The sequence below is a fragment of the Pristis pectinata genome, chromosome 17, assembly GCF_009764475.1.
Source record: "Pristis pectinata isolate sPriPec2 chromosome 17, sPriPec2.1.pri, whole genome shotgun sequence".
Classification (NCBI taxonomy): domain Eukaryota; kingdom Metazoa; phylum Chordata; class Chondrichthyes; order Rhinopristiformes; family Pristidae; genus Pristis; species Pristis pectinata.
The window spans coordinates 23,731,211-23,751,116 of record NC_067421.1 but is presented as its reverse complement, the minus strand read 5'-3'; the positions used below and the strand labels follow the sequence as shown (position 1 = coordinate 23,751,116).

The window sequence follows — 19,906 nt, the reverse complement described above, 5'->3', positions numbered from 1 at the left end:
CTACTGACCTTAATTGAAAGTGTACGCACCCTTGTAGGGAGAAAACTCTGCTACCCATTTACCTGTCACTCTTCCTCTCATTCACTATTGTCTCCTTGTTAAAGATTGCTTTAAATTTAAGGAACACTGTCCAACCAGTCCATTACTCTACCCCACTTCCATGACTTCATCTTTCACTTTCTCTGTAACCCAGCTTTCCAAGATAGCCTCACTCTTGCCAACTGTGGCCTCTTCAGCATCCCCAGTTTTAATTGCTTTGTCACTCATGGCTGTGCTTTCACCCAACAAGGCCCCAACTTCTGGAATTCCTTCTCTAAACCTCTCCAACCGTTCTTTACCCATTTAAGTGATTTCTTAAAACCCAACCAAGCTTTTGGTGCCATGTCTGAGAATCCACTTGGGTGGCTCAGTGCCAAATTTTGCCCAATAATACTCCCACAGACGAAATGATGATGTTCAATTGTATCCCAGAGAGGGAGTTATTGGTCAGTAAAAAGAACAATTTGAGAGTATTTTTTTAATATAAAAAATAAACAACACTTCCAATTTGTTTTATATAATCACAGACCAATGAACTTACTTGCTTCTACTCCTGCTCCTGCGTGGCCTGTGCCTTGATCGTGATCTTGAACGGGATTTTGGTCGCCGTTTTTTTTCTCTGGTTCTTGAACGCCTGTCCCTGCTCCTTGAGCGCCTGTCCCTGCTCCTTGAGCGTCTTCCACGACTTCTTGATCGCCTTCCTCGACTCCTTGAGCGCCTGTCCCGGCTGCGAGATCGCTTATCCTTGCTCCTCGAGCGCCTGTCTCGGCTGCGAGATCGCTTATCTTTACTTCTTGAGTGTCTATCTCGGCTGCGAGATCGCTTATCCTTACTCCTCGAGCACCTGTCCCGGCTGCGAGATCGCTTATCCTTACTCCTTGAGCACCGGTCCCGGCTCCTTGACCGCTTATCCTTGCTCCTTGAATGCCTGTCCCGGCTCCTCGACCGCTTGTCCTTGCTCCTTGACCGCTTGTCCCGACTCCGTGATCGCCTATCTTTGCTCAAGCGCCTGTCCCGACTCCGGGACCGCTTGTCTTTGCTCCTTGAGTGCCTGTCCAAGCTCCTTGAGCGTTTGTTTCTGCTTCTTGACCGCCTATCCCGGCTCCGAGACCTTTTCTCTTTGCTCCTTGAACGTGATCTCTTCCTTTCACGGCTGCGATGTCGTCTAGGTCATGACACAAACAGAAATTGACATACTTGGGTTTATACAAAAGAACATCAGTGATTGTGTTAACGGAAAACCTCCAGGTCAACTGTACAACCACAATATTCAAATGATAAACACAGTCCCTTCAAAATGACTACTTTTTTTTAAAAAGAAGAAATTAACAAAAAAATCGGCTGGCTTTGGATCAGACACAGAATTATTAATTTTCAACATCGCATCTTCAAAATTTGGCAAAGGTGTTTCAATCAGGATACCAAGCAAAAGACAAACAACCCTCAAAATAAATTAAAGTAAAGGCATTAACACTACTTGCCTCTCTCTTGATCTGGACCTGGAATAACTATGAGCCTTTGAAGGTTTCTTTTCTTTTCGCTTTGGTCGGTCTTCTCCATTTTCCGTTGAACTTAATCGCTCTCTCCATTTGCTTTGCTCCTTGTCACTTGGTTGCTCAGATGACTTCGCTTTTTTGGTGATAGATTTTTCTTTTAAATCCCGTCTTCGTTCCTGTTTTAAGAAGAAGTTGGTTCTTTCAGGAAAATAGTGCAACAAAAAGAGTTAGTATGGATACTAAAGTACAAAGATTTAATAGTGGGTTGTAAAAGCAACAATTCTTTGAATGTCTTAGAGGGAGTGAAGCAAAGTGCTCTCAACATTCAATGCTTTTCACAACACACCAAACCCAAGAAACAGAAACCAGAAAACTAATTATGCTGATACATGTTTGAGGAGCTGATAACCTACTTCTATTCTTGCAATATCAGTGGAGATGAAATTCTATCACTGTATTTCATTGTGAAAACACTCCAACCACATTTGAAATAAAACTGACTTAATCCAATTTTATATCACTTGTCTGTCATTCATGAAATTTCCGATTATCAGTTGCAAGCTTATGATCTTAGATTTATTAGGCCAACATATTCCAAGAATAAAAGATAAATTCTCTTTAAATATAGTTCATAGACTTAGCCTACTCATTAGGTATTTCTCAATCATCCCACACCATCACCTTCAAAAATATCGGCTACAACTGACATCCAAATTTTCCAATCAGCAAAAAGCCCATTACAATGCAAATTGGTTACATGTTAAGATTTAACCTAAACTTACTAACCTTAAAAACTGTTCTTGTCGCTACAGATTCACTGTTCTCTTATATCCTGCTCAGTTATTTCCAAATTGTGAAATCTGTAGAACTGCACAAACTATTTCTAATCAAACAGCTTTTAATGCTGTGGGGTTATCATAAATGCTCATTTAGGTCAAATACTGTAATGTTACCACAGTAAAACTTTGCCTTCAAAGCAGTTTTACACAATGTTATCCAATAGGGTGTGATGATAAAACTACGATTCTATTGTGATCATGTTCAACAAGAGTTTATTTTTCCATTTCATAAATCTTTATACACACAGTATCAATTAGACAGGACTACCAAAATGTAACAATATACAGGAATTTCACTCCAATACCAATGCTTTGTCTGCACCCAAGCTAATATACTTCAATTAAACTACAAATTCAAACAATTAATCTTTAAATCCTTAAGTTCAATGAGTACTGTAAAAGTAACCTAAGAGGTACTTCTAGTCTGTTACTTACCGTTTTAAATAATGCTGGTGATAAAGTGAAGCTGCTGACATTTTCAAAAAAATTGAGAATTTTGTGATCAGTAATTAAGAATAAAGGATTTACCTTGGATGTAAGTTAATACTCCACTAATACTATGTCTCATCCAGCAAAATTCACAAAATCTGAATCTGCTGTCTCAGCATGTTTAAAAATATTAATCTAACCTAAATTAATGTACTACGAATACAGAAGTTTACTGTAGTATGAGAAATGTGAAATAAAAACAATAATACAGAAACTACTCTGTAGATTAGATTGTATTCCAACACTTTTGGTTTTACTGAGCATGAAAAGAATTTCTGACACTAATACTGTACCACAAAGCCTATCAGAATCAGGTTTATTATCACTGTCTAATACGACGTGAAATTTGTTGTTTTGCGGCAGCAGTACAGTGTAAGGACAAAAAACTGTAACTTACAAAATAAATAAATAGTGCAAAAAAAATAGGAAAAATGAGGTAGTGTTCATGAGATCATGGACCGTTCAGAAATCTGATTTTGTGGAATTTGATTTTTTAAATTCAAAATATAAAACATTTTAAATTTTGGTAGACATTTATGGTCAACACCATGGTGCCACGTTTTAATGAATTACTTGATTTTCAAGCAATCATCCTACCTGGCACTATCGCCTCACTCCTTCCACAAGCCCCCCCAAAATTAAGCCTTTGGCCATTCTGCCAAAAAAGAGGCATTACAATCAAGTCCATTCCATGTGCACACACATACCTACCATAAGATGATCACCAGACTGCAAATAAGACTGAGTAGCATCCTACTGTGCATTTACGCACTAAGCCTCCAGTTGTGGATTGGAGAAGAGCAAATGTACTTCTGAACATTTTATCTTATTGAGATCTCAATTCCTTTACTGACTATAAATTTATTGTAACAAAAGACCTGTGATTACATTATAATATAACAAGCCTCTGACAAAAACCTGTTAGCAGCATTGATGCCCAGAAAATATATTTTGGCATGTAAGGCAAGAATGTTTGTAACAATTTCATTCAGCAATATGAAACAAAGCTAGTTCTTGGATAAAGCCCAGCAAAATACATAAGCAACAATAAGAATAAACTAAAAAGCAATTATTTATTACAGGCTGGCCAATTTTTCGTAGTTAATAAAAAAAATCAAACTGAAAAATTTGGATAATTCCTAATTCAATGTAGTTTGTGGGGAAGCAACCCTCCCCCAAAAACCAAATTGAACCGACAATTGAGTAACACAAATAAAGCAGATTTGCTGGGTGATTCTTTCAAGTTACAAAGCAAATACGAGTGCAAATGGCTGATATTTACCTTTTCAGGAGGTAGGCTTATATTTTTTGCTATTTGACTCTGCAGCGTCTTCCGCTCGCTGTGTCTCTTCGTGCATTAGCACGCTGAGTACGATTCATTATAGAAATGTTATCATTTGATCTAAGTATACAAAGTAAACTTTCCAAATACAGAAAAATGCCAAAAATCTGCATTGATAGCCTCCTAAATTGTCAAACCACTAAATATTAAAACTGGCAATATCTGGTCAATTTTAACCTATTTACTATATTGTTTTAATTAGAACAGGGAAGAAAAATATTTATACCAGTCACATGCTTAGGTAGAATACTGTACTTTGTCATGACAGTTAAACAATTTTACTTATATATTCCATTTCTTTTGGTACTTACCATCCCAACTGTCAGTATTCAATTAATATAATTCTCAGCAGAACTACATTAAGTTCTTAAATTACCAATATGCTACAGAAATTGTTAATTACCTCTTTGCTTCTGCTGCGACTTAGTCTGCGTTTCCGGTTTTCACTTTCTGAAAAATTAAAAACTGACAACTCAGAAAAGCAAAACAAAATCTGAGCATTATTGCAAAAGATAACAGTCAAACCCTGAGATACATGGGGGAATATGTTCCTGAAAAATCAGTGCAACTTGACATCCTGTTGCTCAAGGTATTAAATGTATGGAAAATAGGGGGATTGGTACCAAGATATAATGTTATTTCATTATAAAGGATGTCTAAGTGCAAAATAATGGAATTAAATGCCTTATTAAAAACTTTATTCACAACATTAGCCACTAGCCATCAGGCTTAAGACCACAGAAGAATCATCCTACGATCTGGTATGAGAAGGATAGTACTGGGCTGGCTGGGGGAAAACTGCAAATGCTGAGGTGTGGAGCTGCACTCTAGCCAACATGGTGAGTGCCTGTCATTGCTGGGAGCTAGCAGTGTTTGCTCCATCATTTGATGGACTGCCTGTATCTTGTTGCCCCTTTCATCCCTTTGGGAATGAAGGAAACCGCTGTCTCCCTCTCTATTTGGTTGTGGACAGCGGTGCACGTCAAAAACACTTCCATCTGGCAGAACTGCCTATAATGTCCCCATCACGGGCTAGTTTGTCACTGACTTTTGCACCTCCATATTGCAATACCGTGTCAGGAATCAAGCACAAAAGTACAGCATTATTCTAGTGATAGCTGGGTGGAGTTCATTCAAATATGGCCGTCAATTTAAATTAAAAATATAAGTGGTTAGATATACAAGAGACTGCAGATGCTGCAATCTGGAGCAACAAACAATATGCTGGAGGAACTCAGCGAGTCAAGCAGTATCTGTGGGAGGAAAGGAACTGTTGACATTTCGGGTTGAAACCCTGCATCAGTTAAGCGGTTTACCTTCATTTATCTTTATATTACTAATTTCTAGTAGGTTAAGCTATTACAAATTTATTTTCTTTCACATCATTTCCTAAAAACCTATTTAAACTCATTTTAAAAGTCTCTTATCAGATGCAATTAAAAACAGGTTAAAGTTCTTTGACAGCGGAAAGCAAAGGGAAAGGGGCAATGAGGACAGGAAATCAATCTGATCCAATGCCACCATTTACTTACTTTGTCCAATCTTTTAGGCTGGTGAGAAAATTACAACTTGTAACAAAAAGCACAGCTGCTCCCTCAGCTTTCACAAAAAGCATCAAGCAAATGCAGTTTACACGTGGGATTCTTCATGTACAGGAAACTAGTTTCAGTCGCATGTGACATTTAAAACTAGCATGTTAAAATGATTAATACAATTTGCTCACAGTAGATAAGCATTAAAGGTATTAATCCTATTTCAGCAGTTTTAGAAATTCATTGTTTTCCATGTTTGTGAACATGAAAACTGAAAAGCAGACTTTTTTAAAGCATAAACCAATTCATTTGTTTACTCTTTGAATACAAGTTTTTGAAAAAAACTTACAACATGACCGGAAAGAATTTTTATAATACTTGAAAAGATTGCATACTGGGCTACTAAGTTCCTCCAGGCAGGCAAGCAAGAAAAGATCAAATTGATCCATACTACTTGTTTTAATTTGCAACTCTAGTATCAAAATTATGCACTGGTATTTGCAAAATAAGAAATGGCCTGTCCTTTCAATTAATGCCTTAGAACTACCCAACCAAAGAAAAATATTTAATTGAGAGAGAAAATTGTAAACTCATAAACTCTATTGATTAATTTACAATATACAACTTGAGAATGTTTCACCAGTAAAAGACTTTAGAAACTTGTATACAAGATACGCACCAGACTTTTGTTTCTTTTCCCTGGATCTTGATCTTGACCTAGACTGGGATCGTGAAGAGTGATGCTTGTCGCTTTTGGGAGATTTAGATGACGTTGATCTCTCACTTTGCTTTTCTGTGTCAGAAGTCGTTTTTTTCAAACCTAAATCATCCTGTTCAGTTTCACTTCCCTGTTAACAGATTTTAAAAGTAGAATCAGTATGGATAGAATTAAGAAACAGCAAAGGTAGAAAACACTGGTGACAGTTTTCTATAGGACCCCAAATAGTATAGTAATGTAGGGAAAATACAAATCAGTAAACAAGGATAAAATAATAAACACTGACCTTCAATCTACATATAGATGGAGCAAACCAAATTAGCAGTGGAATGATTAACAAATGGTTTTCCAGACCAATTTAGTGAAGAACTAATGAAGGAACAGGGTATACTGGAACTATCAATGTGCAATGAGAAGGGATTAATTAATAATCTGGCAGTTTACGGGCCTTTAGAGAATGATGATCATAATATGATAGAATGTTATGTAAACACCGAAAATGATTGAATTAAATCTGGAAAAAAGCAAACTACAGAAGGAATAAGGCGTGACTTAGCTATGGACAACATTGAAATACTTAAGACAGTTTACAACAATTATATATCTTTTAAGACACAAAAACCCAGCAGGAAAAGTGGCTAACAAGAGAAGTTAAACACAGTATAACATGAAGGGGAAAGGCTGATAATGTTGTGAAAAGAGAGCAGCAAGTCTGAGGATTGGAAAATTTTCAGATTTCAGCAAAGGAGACCCAAAAATTGAAAGGGAATAGGGAAGAATATACAAGCATTGTAGCATGGAATATAAAACAGACTATAATAAGCTTTTATAGATATTTAAAAAGGAAAAGATTAGCTAAAGTTAACAAGAATCCCTTACAGTGGAAATATTGGAAAATAAGAAAATGGCAGTTATAATAAAGAAATACATTGTGTCCATTGCCATGGAAGACACTGGAAACCTCCCAAAAAGAGGCCATCCAAAATTTCAGATTCCAGAATGGTTCCCACAAACTGGAACGAAGTAAATGTAATACCACTATTTCAGAAAGAGAGAAAACACAGACTATGAGACTGACATCAATAAGAAGGGAAATGCTAGAACCTATTACTAGGGCAGTGGCAGAAGGGTACTTGGATAATACTAGCAGATATGGGTAGAGTCAACATTAGATTTATGAAAGGAAAGTCAAGTTTGACAAATCTTTTTTTTAAAAATGTTCTTACTAGCAGAGAAGGGGGAGACTGAAAGACTTCCAGGTGCACAAATCACTGAACGTTAATGTGTGGGCAGTGCAAGCAATTACGAGGGCAAATGGTATGTTGGTCTTCTTTGAAAGTGGATTTGAATACAAGGACAGAGACTTCTTACTACAATTACACACAATGCTGGTGAGATGACACCTGAAATATGGTGTACGGTTCTGGTCTCCATACACAAGGAAATATACAGTGGCATGCAAAAGTTTGGGCACACCCGGTCAAAATTTCTGTTACTGTGAATAGTTAAGTGAGTAGAAGATGAACTGATCTCCAAAAGTCATAAAGTTAAAGATGCAACATTCTTTTCAACATTTTAAGCAAGATTAGTGTATTATTTTTGTTTTGTACAATTTTAGAGTGAAAAGAGGAAAGGAGCACCATGCAAAAGTTCGGGCACCCCAAGAGATTTGAGCTCTCAGATAACTTTTACCAAGGTCTCAGACCTTCATTAGCTTGTCAGGGCTATGGCTTGTTCACAGTCATTGTTAGGAAAGGCCAGGTGATGCAAATTTCAAAGCTTTATAAATACCCCGACTCCTCAAACCTTGTCCCAACAATCAGCAGCCATGGGCTCCTCTAAGCAGCTGCCTAGCAGTCTGAAAATTAAAATTAAATGATGCCCACAAAGCAGGAGAAGACTATAAGAAGATAGCAAAGCGTTTTCAGGTAGCCGTTTCCTCAGTTTGTAATGTAATTAAGAAATGGCAATTAACAGGAATGGTGGAGGTCAAGTTGAGGTCTGGAAGACCAAGAAAACTTTCCAAGAGAACTGCTCGTAGGATTGCTAGAAAGACAAATCAAAACCCCTGTTTGACTGCAAAAGACCTTCAGGAAGATTTAGCAGACTCTGGAGTGGTGGTGCACTGTTCTACTGTGCAGTGACACTTGCACAAATATGACCTTCATGGAAGAGTCATCAGAAGAAAACCTTTCCTGTGTCCTCACCACAAAATTCAGCATCAGAAGTTTGCAAAGGAACATCTAAACAAGCCTGATGCATTTTGGAAACAAGTCCTGTGGACTGATGAAGTTAAAATAGAACTTTTTGGCCGCAATGAGCAAAGGTATGTTTGGAGAAAAAAGGGTGCAGAATTTCATTAAAAGAACACCTCGCCAACTGTTAAGCACAGGGGTGGATCAATCATACTTTGGGCTTGTGTTGCAGCCAGTGGTACGGGGAACATTTCACTGGTGGAGGGAAGAATTAATTCAATTAAATACCAGCAAATTCTGGAAGCAAACATCACACTGTCTGTAAAAAAAAGCTGAAGATGAAAAGAGGATGGCTTCTACAGCAGGATAAAAATCCTAAACACACCTCAAAATCCACAATGGACTACCTCAAGAGGCACAAGCTGAAGGTTTTGCCATGGCCCTCACAGTCCCCCGACCTAAACATCATCGAAAATCTGTGGATAGACCTCAAAAGAGCAGTGCATGCAAGACGGCTCAAGAATCTCACAGAATAAGAAGCCTTTTGCAAGGAAGAATGGGTGAAAATCCCCCAAACAAGAATTGAAAGACTCTTAGTTGGCTACAGACAGCATTTACAAGCTGTAATACTTGCCAAAGGGGATGTTACTAAGTACTGACCATGTAGGGTGCCCAAACTTTTGCTTTGGGCTCTTTTCCTTTTTTGTTATTTTGAAACTGTAAAAGATGGAAATAAAAAAGTAATCTTGCTTAAAATATTAAAGAAATGTGTCATCTTTAACTTTATGCCTTTTGGAAATCAGGTCATCTTTTACTTGCTTAGCTATTCACAGTAACAGAAATTTTGACCGGGGTGCCCAAATTTTTGCATGCCACTGTAAATATAAGTGCAATGAAGGTTAATTGGATTGATTCTTGGGATGGAGGCTTGTTATACGTAGAAAGATTATGCAGACTAGGCCTTCACATTCTTAACTTGAGAAGCATTAAAAATGATGTCATTGATCTCAAAATTCTTATGAGGTTTGAAGGGGGGCGAGGGGCCTGTTGGAGGGCGAGGGGCCTGTTGGAGTGCAAGGATAAAGTTTCTCTTGAAAGGGGCATCTTGAACACCAGGGCTCAATCTCAAAATAAAAAGTCAGCCATTTCAGAACTGATAGGAACAGGAAATTTCTTCATCCACAGGATTGTGAATCTTTGGAATTTCCTACCAGAAGTACTGTGGCAGCTCAGTCATTGAATAAATTCAAGACATATTTTTGATTAAGGAAATCAATGAATATCGAGTAAGCACAGGAAAGTGGAGCTGAACATCAGCTATCATCTGGCTGAATGGCAGAGCAGGTGCAATGGGCCAAATGGCCCTCTTCTTTTTCTTTAAAGATTACATGCAGATTAATATTAAACATTCAAGCCAAGTCTTGACACCATTAATGAACTGATCAAAACACTCCAGTTCTGCTACATCTGGTTGTTAACATAGGTGGACAATCAAGTAGTTGGTAGGATGGGAGAAGCTCCAACAACAATTCCATTCTCAATGATGGCTGGGCTCAGGGTGTGAATGCTAAAGAAAAGGTTAAAGTATTTGCAACAACAGTTAGCCAGAATTGCTGAGCTGACAATCCATTTAGGCCTTGTCCTGAGAATCCCAGCTTCATAGAGCCAGTCAGCCAAGATGATTTGTGCCAGATGATGTGCAATTCAGTAAGATGGCTCACCACCACTGTCTCAAGGGCAACTATGCATTGGAAAATAAATGTGTGTCTTGCCAATGATGTCCAAAATGAACAAGTTAAAAAAAAATTATTGAACTGTAGCACAAGTCAGCCTCCCAAATTTTGGTTAAACTATAACATCTATGATATGGCATATAATGATCAAATCCCCAGGAAGGCACAGGCTTAATAACAATTACTCTGGATTTGTATTAATTGCACAGTTGCTCAAACAGATCGATACTTTTTTGCTTGAGAAAAACCACTGATGAGAAGGGAACAGTAGAGGATTCTGCACTTGTTTCTAATAAACAAAATAAAACAAATCTGTATCAAGTGGAGAGTGTAGATTCATGAACTTAAAAGAAACATGTCAAGATGTATTAGAATAAATGAACGCAGCCTGAGATGACGGGATTTCAGTCATGGCTTGTCCTGGTAACCTGGGAGATATCAGATACAAGGAAATGTCCAAACTCTTCTATTATCTTATGATGCAGGCAGTTGTAGTTGAAATGCGAGGGTCCTGGACACTGCCTTGAAGATTCTAACAATGTCGTGAGTGAGGTGGCCTCCAACAATCACAACAATTTTTCCCACATCTGATGCTAGTTAAACTCCAATCCCTATTGACTCAAATTTTATCAGAGCTCCTTAATTACATACTAGGTCAAGTGTTATCATTCTATTAGTGTTATCATTCTATTAAGTGCAATCACTCTTACTTCTGGAATTCTGTTCTTCCATCCTTGTTTAGACTGAGATAGTAATGTGGTAGAGAGCAAAATGATCCTAATTTAACAACCTAACATTTGTCTTTGTGCAAGTTATTATACTAGCATGTAAATGCTACTTGATAGAACTATCAACGAAACCTGTGATTTCCTTGATTAGGGATAAATTTGTGTGTAGCATGAGTAGTAAATAGTAGTATGTGAGCCATCTATTACTTATTATTGCTATTCAATATGAATTTTTGGGCTGACAATCAGAAAATAAAATTACAGCTATTTCTCACCCCCTCAACTTTGAGTCCTGGCTAGTCCTTATGAGTTCAGAGAAACATGTGTATCCACATTGTACAACATGTGGTGATATCAATTCAATAGGTGTATATCTTTGAGGGCTTATTTTTATCTCCAAATTCTTGCCAGTGACTTAAGTAGCATTCACCCATCCTCCAAAATACAGGTCCTCCCAACATATGTAAATACAAATGAGCATTTGTGAGACTGGTGGGATGGATGAGGATTCATTTTTGCTGGCTGCTGCGGGGCTCCACAGGCATCTTCTGCCGGGTGGGAAAGGGGCATCGCTGCTGCCTTTTCTCTACATTACATGAGTGTATTGATGCAGAAAAAAGAAAGAGATATTCATTATTTAAACTATTAAATAATCACAATACCTATCCACAATCCAAAAATAAAATTGTTTTAGTCCCCACATGCACTGGTTAACCTGCTGAGTATTTTCATCAGTTTGGTTTCCAGCACATATGGCAGTTTGGTTTTGAATCTGCATTTTGGTACCAAAAAAACTAAAAAATATTAAGCTGGAATATCCTGCAACAATTATATAACCGTAGCAGCAAAATAATTCTTCAAAGGGAACACAAATGTGACTAAATTGAGTTTCCAAAAGTAACAGGATAATGTTATAGGATAATTATCCTGTTCGTAAGTAACAGGATAATTAACTTGTGCCATTTTTAGTCTTTTATCTTTCCTTGAGTTTTAATGATACTTCAAAACACATTTCACTTTTCCTGACTCTAGGTGTGTTTGCACCCCACCCCTTGATTCTCTTTTGCTATTTGACAGTAAAATTAAACTCAGAAAATAGGTTTTTAAAATGATTTACATTGCTGATGATCAGGAATCATCATGCTCAAATGAATCATCATGCTCAAACTACTGCATGGGAAAAACACTTGGGAACCCCAAAAAGTAAACAAAGTTCCCAGTTCTGAATTATAGGCATTCCAAGACTACAAAAAATCCAAGCGATGGGAAAGTGGCAAGTATGAGCACCACTTTTAAAACAAGGGATCAACCCTCAAATTACAGCCCAATCATCAATGCCTCACAATTGAGGAAACTTTTTGAGGCAAGACAAAGCCAGATAAAATAAGAATCTAGGTTAGGAAGAAACAGGTCACATCTGATTGGCTGAATAAATTTCATTTGCAATTTACATCTGGTGGATAAGTGAGGCAGTGATGTTATTTACCAGATTTCTGCAAGACACTGCACCCCATGTAAATCAGTTTGTAATGTGATGGATTGCAGAGTACAAAACTGGATTACGTGTGTCTGAAATTTAGATAGTACATATAATTGAAACATCAGGGGTTCAGATCTAAAAAATTAACATTTTCCAAACTGATCATTCACAAATAATGCCATTGAGATGCCATAATCAAGTAATCATCATCCAGTAAAACATTAAAAGGCAGAGAAGAGTTGGGGGAGGGGAGGGGAGGGGAGGAAATCTGACAACCAACATTCCAAAGGCAAAGGAATTTAGGATATCAAGGGATATGGAATTCATACAGGAAAGGGCAGTAAGATAAAAGATCAACCATGTAATCACTGAATGGCAGAGCAGGCACAAGGGACTGTATGGCTCACTCTTTCATGTTCTTAAAAAAAACTAGATTTAAGAGGGTAAAGGCATCTAGCTTTGGTGGTCAGTAAACTTGAACTTATAGTTATGACCTGTACGTGAAGGCTGCTTATCCTGCAACTTGTCCCGAGCTAGGATTAGGCAGTTGTTTTTATGATATTCAGATATGAAAAGCTGGACAGGAGGAATGTTCTTTCATTTGTCACAGAATTCAAGTTCAACTCAGAAGGCATGAATTTTCTAATTATATAATAGTTAAGCCTGGGGTTTGCTGGTACACAATCTTTGCAAGTACAGGCATCATCTACTTGCTTGTCCAATAATTTTACATTTTTTAATCTCATTATCTTTTACAACCTTAATTACCCCAATGAATCATTCAGAAATGCATCGCTGGAATATAGACGCTCATGTAATGCAGAGAAAAAGCAGCAGCCAATTTATGCACAAGGTCCCACTGACATCTTTGGTATAGATGACCAATTAAATGTAAAAAGGCCAGCCATTTATGCACAAGATCTCACCAAAACCTTTGATACGGGTGATCAATTAAACTGCTTTAGTTACAATTATTATAGAAAGAATATTGATAGGGAACTCAGAGGATCTCCTTAGCTTTTGAATAACTCATGCCACAGAATATCTACGTTCACCTAAAAAACAGATGGAGGTTCAGCTTAACTCTCAGTCAACAGGATGCATGTCCTACAAAATATCATTCATTTTCCTGATATACAAGTCTTGGACTAAGACATCAATCTACAACCAACTAGCAGAGGCAAGAAAGCTACCACAGGTCCACAACAACTAAACGCCCTACTTTAAAGGATTATTAAATTCCAGAACAGGTGACGTGAACCAAAGTCTAGCTGGAGCCATTCATTTACCAAGAAGGATTTATTTCCCTCCAAGAGAAATTAAAGTAGGACTGTGAAGCCAAAACGATGGCAGGTTTAAAAATAACTGGGCAAGTGTCCACTAACAAAGAGTACACAAATCACTAGACTTACAGGAAAAAAAAGATGAAATATGAATATAGGTCAGGTGGTTCTGCAAACATGGATAATAAATTCAGCAGTATAACAGCAAGTGAGTGGATTGATGGCAATGCCAAGAAATCAAGGAAAAGAACAATAAAAAGAAACATGTTTTAAGCACCAGAAGAATCAATATCCAAAGGTGCAGATAAATTTAATCTTTATGTGGAAAATATTCATTTCTCATTTCTACAGACGAACTCCAATGTTAACTTGTCAAAAATCAAATGACAATACCAGCAGAGGCACAACAGTAACACTACTGGTACATTGTAATTTATATGACATAAGAAACAACAATAAAGATATGAATCAAGGACAGGGTGCACATCTTTAAAATATGTTTTAATTTCATTAAAAATCAATGACTTGATTAATTCAAATTATTCACCTTTATTCAGGAAGCAGAATCAGAAAATAGAATCAACAGTATGCATGTTTTTTCTCTCAAATTTTAAATTAACTCATTAATTATTTTAATGCTTTCTTGTACAATATCTGAGTATGTCAATTTACCATTAACAACACCCACTTGAAACTTTACCATTTTTAGATGAGGCAATTTCTGTAAATTTTGACGAGGCTTCTGGAATATCAATCTTACCAGAAAATTGCGTTGAAAAACAGATCAGTCACAGAACGGCAACAAGCACAGAAGGCAGCTATTCAGCCCTTCAAGTCTGTGTCAGAATGCTGCACGCTTTCCCTGTGGCCTCTCCATATTGCCTCTTTCAAATACTAATCTGATTTCATTTTTGAAAGCCACGACTGGATCAGCTTCCACCTTACAAGACAACGCAATTCTGATGCTAACTATACACTACAACCATTTTTTCCCCTCACGTCACCTTTGATCCTTTTGCCAATCATCTTAAATGTATGCGATCTTCGAACCTTCTATCAGCCAGATGCTTTAATTACACTGAAATGGAAACTAGTGGTTCTGGATTTAGTCATTACAAAAAGAATTTCTACTGGTTTGTAAATCGAACCCAAACTTAAGAGTCTAACTTCTATAAAGTGGTTCTTCCAGATGGTTCCTTTCACAAGAGGGAATCGCACAAATGTTAAACTAAATGAGCTGCAGATTCGAGCACTGTTTTAGGCCACAAAGCCTTCGGCTGTGACGAACCGATAATCCTTTTAATGTAAGATCATGTTCATGTGAACTTTCATGCATGAACTGTGCGCATGTGTTGTCTGGAGACAGATATTGATTTATACTCATAAAACAGGTCCAAGATTGTCGAGAAAGGAAGGCGAGTTTCTGGCTGCGGCCATCATCTGTGGCGGAACAAACCCACAATGCGGCCACTCACAAAGCTCAATATATCATCCACTGACACCAGCTTAACGCCCACCAACCAAAACAAGAAGCAAGACAAAATCAATCTGCAAGCAAAAAAATACATATTTGTCACATACGATCTAATTCATGCCAATATAAGCATGTTTAAAGGAAGAATGTTCCAGAAAACAAAGTATTTCCAACATGGCGCCTGCCGCCATTTTCTCTGGAGCCACCTTCATCGCTTCAATACGAACTGCAGCTTTTTGAAGCAATCCGATTTACCTGAATTACCACGCAAAATCTTAAACAAAACGACGATCGCGACTTTGATAATACGTACCGCCATACTCTCGAGGGCTTCTGAGAAAAAAATAACTGTCTCCCTATCGCCGACAAGCTCACCCAGCAGCGCCTAGCCGACAAAGTGCTCAGTGACGAACGTGACCCTCCCCGCGCGGAGTCATCGTGCGCACGCACCAACCCGCTACCTGGCCTGTCAGATCACTCTGTTCCACAGGACACTCACTCAATAAAACTAAAAATATACTGCTTTGTTGCACGAATTTTCAACCCGTCTGATGGTAAATCTTTCTTTCTCGAATACCTCTGCATTTGCACTGAGCACACACGATATCTAGCGCTTCCATTCTGCCTCAAAAGCAAGGAATTTTCTCCAGGCGCTTCCCAGTTGACCATAACAAAAAAAACTGGACACCAAGCCAGCGAACTACTTTCCCCAGTTCTGATGAAGCTCTTGGAGAAACTCTGTCTCTCTTTCCATAGATGCTGCCCAACCTGCTGAGTGTTTCCAACACTGTCTTTATTGCGTAAATATTTGGAGAAGGGTTTCAAGGATGTAGAAATTTAAGAGACTGCTAAATACACGGAGTGACCTAAGATTCTGCCACTGAACAAGAGAACATATACCTGTACTGTGGTCTGGAATCATTACAAACTACTGGGATACTGAGTTAAAGAGAATTGCAGGGATGGAGCAAGGACAGAACCTGCAGGAGTTTATAGATCAGATAAACGGTTTTCAAGATATCTTTATGAGTTACATGTACATCGTAACACAGTGAAATGCATCTGTGAGTAAAGTATTGGATTGACAAGTTTCCAGGTCCTGGTGAACCTCATCCCAGGGTCTTAAACGAAGTAGCTATTGAGATAGTTGATGGGTTTGTTTTAATTTTCCAGAATTGCCTTGATTCCAGGAAGGTTCAATTAGACTGGAAACTAGTGGATGTAACTCCTTTATTCAAAAATGGAAAAGAGACAGAAAGCAGAATACGTGCCAACTAACTTAACACTTGTCATAGGGAAAATGTTTGAAGCTTTTATTAAACAAATTTATTTAAAATAATCCTCTATTAATATTTCCAATGATGAAGGTTATGACTCATTTGTTATTTCTACTATGGCCTGCCAGATTATGTTTCCTTCCTATAGATTTCACTTTCAAATCATTCAAGAATATTGTAATTGAATTACATAGGTGAATAAACAAGGAGTAAATATCAATGTCAAGAAACTGGATAATGACCATATATGCACTTGAGAGGACTGAGCATCAGATAGCAATTGCACTTAAACACCTTCAGTTGACTAAGTTTTCCAACAGATATGCAATGTAAAGATTTCCTAAGTGTCCAAAAGCAGTTGCATTGAATAAAACAAGCACTTTCACAAATAAATCCAAAAATTCTGCAAATGCTGTAAATAAAAATGTGGGAACTGAACAGGTGGTGCGCCTCTGATAGGGTAAAACTGGGGTGAACAAGGGAATAACCTGTAAATAAGGTTTTTTGGTCACTAAGTGAATGGGATCAGTTAGCAAGTGAGAACATAGACAAAAGAATGTAAGAGTTGTGAGATGCAGAGCAGGAAGACGTGCCCAACAGCTTATCCCTATGGTCATTCTGGTTTTATCCTGTCACAGATATTCCACCCACCCAAACCCTCATTGCAGCTTAACAAACTTCTTTCCTCTCCTTCCCAGTTCTGACACAGGGTCGTCAACCTGAAACGTTAACTCTGCTTCGCTTCAAACAGATGTGGCCTGACCTGCTGAGTATTTCCAGCATTTTTACTTTTAATTTTAACTTTGACAAATACCAATCTCCAGGCCTCACTCTCCAAGATGTGCCCGGGCCGGGACCGTTAGTTTTTGTCGTTCCTTTGTTTCTCTTTCACCAGCCATTAGTACCTATACTGCAGTCAGAAGGCCTTATGAATTATTATTCAGATGTTTTTTTCCTGCTGGTATCAAATTCCGAAAAGCTAGAAAGTACAATAACCATTAAGGATAATTTTTTACTAAGTTACAAAATAAAGTTTCTCTATGTAAGCACATTTAAAGATAATTATAAAAGCCTATTATCAGTAATTCTATGTTGGCGCCGGAAGCGTGGCGACACTTGCGGGCTGTCGCCAGAATACTCAATGCAAAAGATGCATTTCACTCTGTTTCGATTACATGTGACTACTAAAGATATCTCATCTTATTTTTAGTGTATAGTCCACTGTACGGAATTGCAGCACTGAAATAAATACTTTTTTAATGCGAATTTTAAAAACATTTTTCTCTTCACCCATGTCTTTAGTTACAATTCATTCGAAAAATAAATCGAAACATTGGGGATAAAATGTAATTAAAATGCTGCACTCGAAATTGCTTGATAGTCTGAGCCTCTCAGTCATTAGTAAGAGAGCCACTTAGAAAGGACTTTTTTTTTTGCATTCCTTTAATTATAGTCTTTTCATAGAGCACCACAGGAATTTTTGGCCTCCAACAAGCACATCTCGGTGAGCGAGGCCCGGAGTTGGTGTTTCTCAAAGTCAAAATATAAACAAAAATGCTGGAAATACGCAGCAGATCTCTCGAATGGCGTTATTAATTGTACCAATAAACTTTGCAAACATGAAGCAGTATTTTGCATCTCCTGTTGGTAATGCTGTTTGTTCACTCCACACATCAAGCAGCGCTCCATCCCTCCCACAGATATTGCCGCACCCCGACGTCAGGTTCTTCACCACAAGTCAACAGACCACGTGACCATATGCCGTCGGTGGGCGGGGCTTATCACCACGCCGGCCCCCAAGCGCGAGGCGTGATGGGAGATTGTCCTCTCCCGCCAATTTGAAATGAATTTTCTGAGGAGAGATTAATTTCCGACTAGACATTTTAAACTGTCTTTCGATTGTTTTGGATGATATTCTAGCTATCTTTTTTTTAAATTTAACGTCTGCCTTATTGTTGACGGTAGGTGCGACTATGTTTGATAATGCTTGCGTTATTCCAGCTTCCAAGAACAGCCGCACTTTGGGCCTTGTTGTTTCGGACGTTTGGGGCCAAGGATATTGTTGTGTCTCGATCAGGTGCTTTCAAAAACTGTTTGACCACTGCATAACTATTGGAACTTGCTCCGCCTTGGCTTTATATTGTCTTCTTAGGCAATCCCTCGAAGTTTTGCGTGACTTGTTTCCATTTCATTTCTGTGGGTTCTGAAGTGGAGGGACTCGACCTGTACGGAATCCACAAGGTCTGTCACAGGTGGTACTTAGTTTGGGATGCTTTGCAGTTCTTTTGCTTGCATTTGCCCACAGTGTGCTCCCATCAGAGAGACTCGCAGTGCTATGTGCTTTGATCATTCTCTACTTTTCACTGCCTTCCTGCAAATCTTTTGCTGTGATTGAGCTCGTTGCCAATTGCAGGATTTTTGGTATCGAGGGTCTGCTTATCGGAACTGGAGGCGTGTAAACAGGCTATTGGTACTGGCAATGTTAGCATAGGAAAAGAAATAAGTACTGGTTTTTCTTGCTAATGGATAGTGGTGTTATTTCAGTGTTTAGAGGTGTCATGGCTCTGAAACGTACAGGAGGGAGGAAATCACTGCTGCTTAGTAGAGCATCATAGTGCTGAGTTTGAGGTCTTGATCTTCAGACAATTTATTTTCTCTCAGAGGGCTGAAAGTTATACTGTTACAGTGGATAAATGCTAAAGTGACAAATACAAAATAAACGAGAGGTAGAATTAAAAGTGAGAACATGACAGCACCACTGATAGGGAATGTGAAAGGAGATTGGTTCAGAAGTCTGATAGCAGTGGGGAAGAAGCTGTTCTTGAGTCTGGTCATCTGGGCTTTCAAGTTCCCATATCTTTTCCCAGAACGTAGAAGGTAGAAGAGAGAAAAGAGGATGGCCAGGGTGGCAGGTATCCTTGATAATACTGTTGGCCTTCCTGAAGTAACGCATCATGAAGATGGACTGGAAGGAAGGAAGCAGCAACCCTGTAATAGTCTGGGCAATGATTACCACTCTGTAGGTTCTGTCAGTCCAGAACAAGGCAGTTGCCATACCAACCTGTCAGGATACTCTCCACAGCGCATCTGTAGAAGTTCGAGAGAATCCTCATGGACAAGGTGACACCTAAGAAAGTTCATGCACTGATGTGCTTTCTTCATCACTGAATCAGTATGGAAAGAGCAGGTTAGGTTGCTGGTGATGTAGATGCCTAGGAATTTGAAGCCATCGACCATCCGTACAGCAGCTCTGATGTGTTCGCTTCCTTAGGTCAACAATC

At 38.4% G+C, this 19,906-nt stretch overlaps 2 protein-coding genes across 7 annotated transcripts in view; one reads left to right on the top strand and one right to left on the bottom strand.

The window, feature by feature from the left end:
• The window catches only part of rsrc2 (arginine/serine-rich coiled-coil 2), a 33,031-nt gene extending 17,205 nt beyond the window's left edge, over window positions 1-15,826 (bottom strand). The window contains exons 1-5 of one of the 2 annotated variants that reach the window (XM_052032333.1): window positions 15,662-15,826; window positions 6,417-6,585; window positions 4,609-4,655; window positions 1,521-1,711; window positions 581-1,204 (exon numbers count right to left, since the gene is read on the bottom strand). In XM_052032333.1, the coding sequence (XP_051888293.1) occupies window positions 581-1,204; window positions 1,521-1,711; window positions 4,609-4,655; window positions 6,417-6,585; window positions 15,662-15,667 (1,037 nt within the window). In that variant the 5' untranslated portion in view covers window positions 15,668-15,826. The remainder of the gene's footprint in view (window positions 1-580; window positions 1,205-1,520; window positions 1,712-4,608; window positions 4,656-6,416; window positions 6,586-15,661) is intronic. The other variant, XM_052032335.1, reaches the window with a different exon arrangement.
• A 2,614-nt stretch (window positions 15,827-18,440) lies between these two features.
• Window positions 18,441-19,906, top strand: part of kntc1 (kinetochore associated 1) — a 100,845-nt gene continuing 99,379 nt past the window's right edge. For 4 of the 5 annotated variants that reach the window (XR_007957705.1, XM_052032451.1, XM_052032449.1 and 1 more), the window contains exon 1: window positions 18,441-18,586. The gene's annotated coding sequence lies outside the window, so the exon portion shown is untranslated. The remainder of the gene's footprint in view (window positions 18,587-19,906) is intronic. The other variant, XM_052032450.1, reaches the window with a different exon arrangement.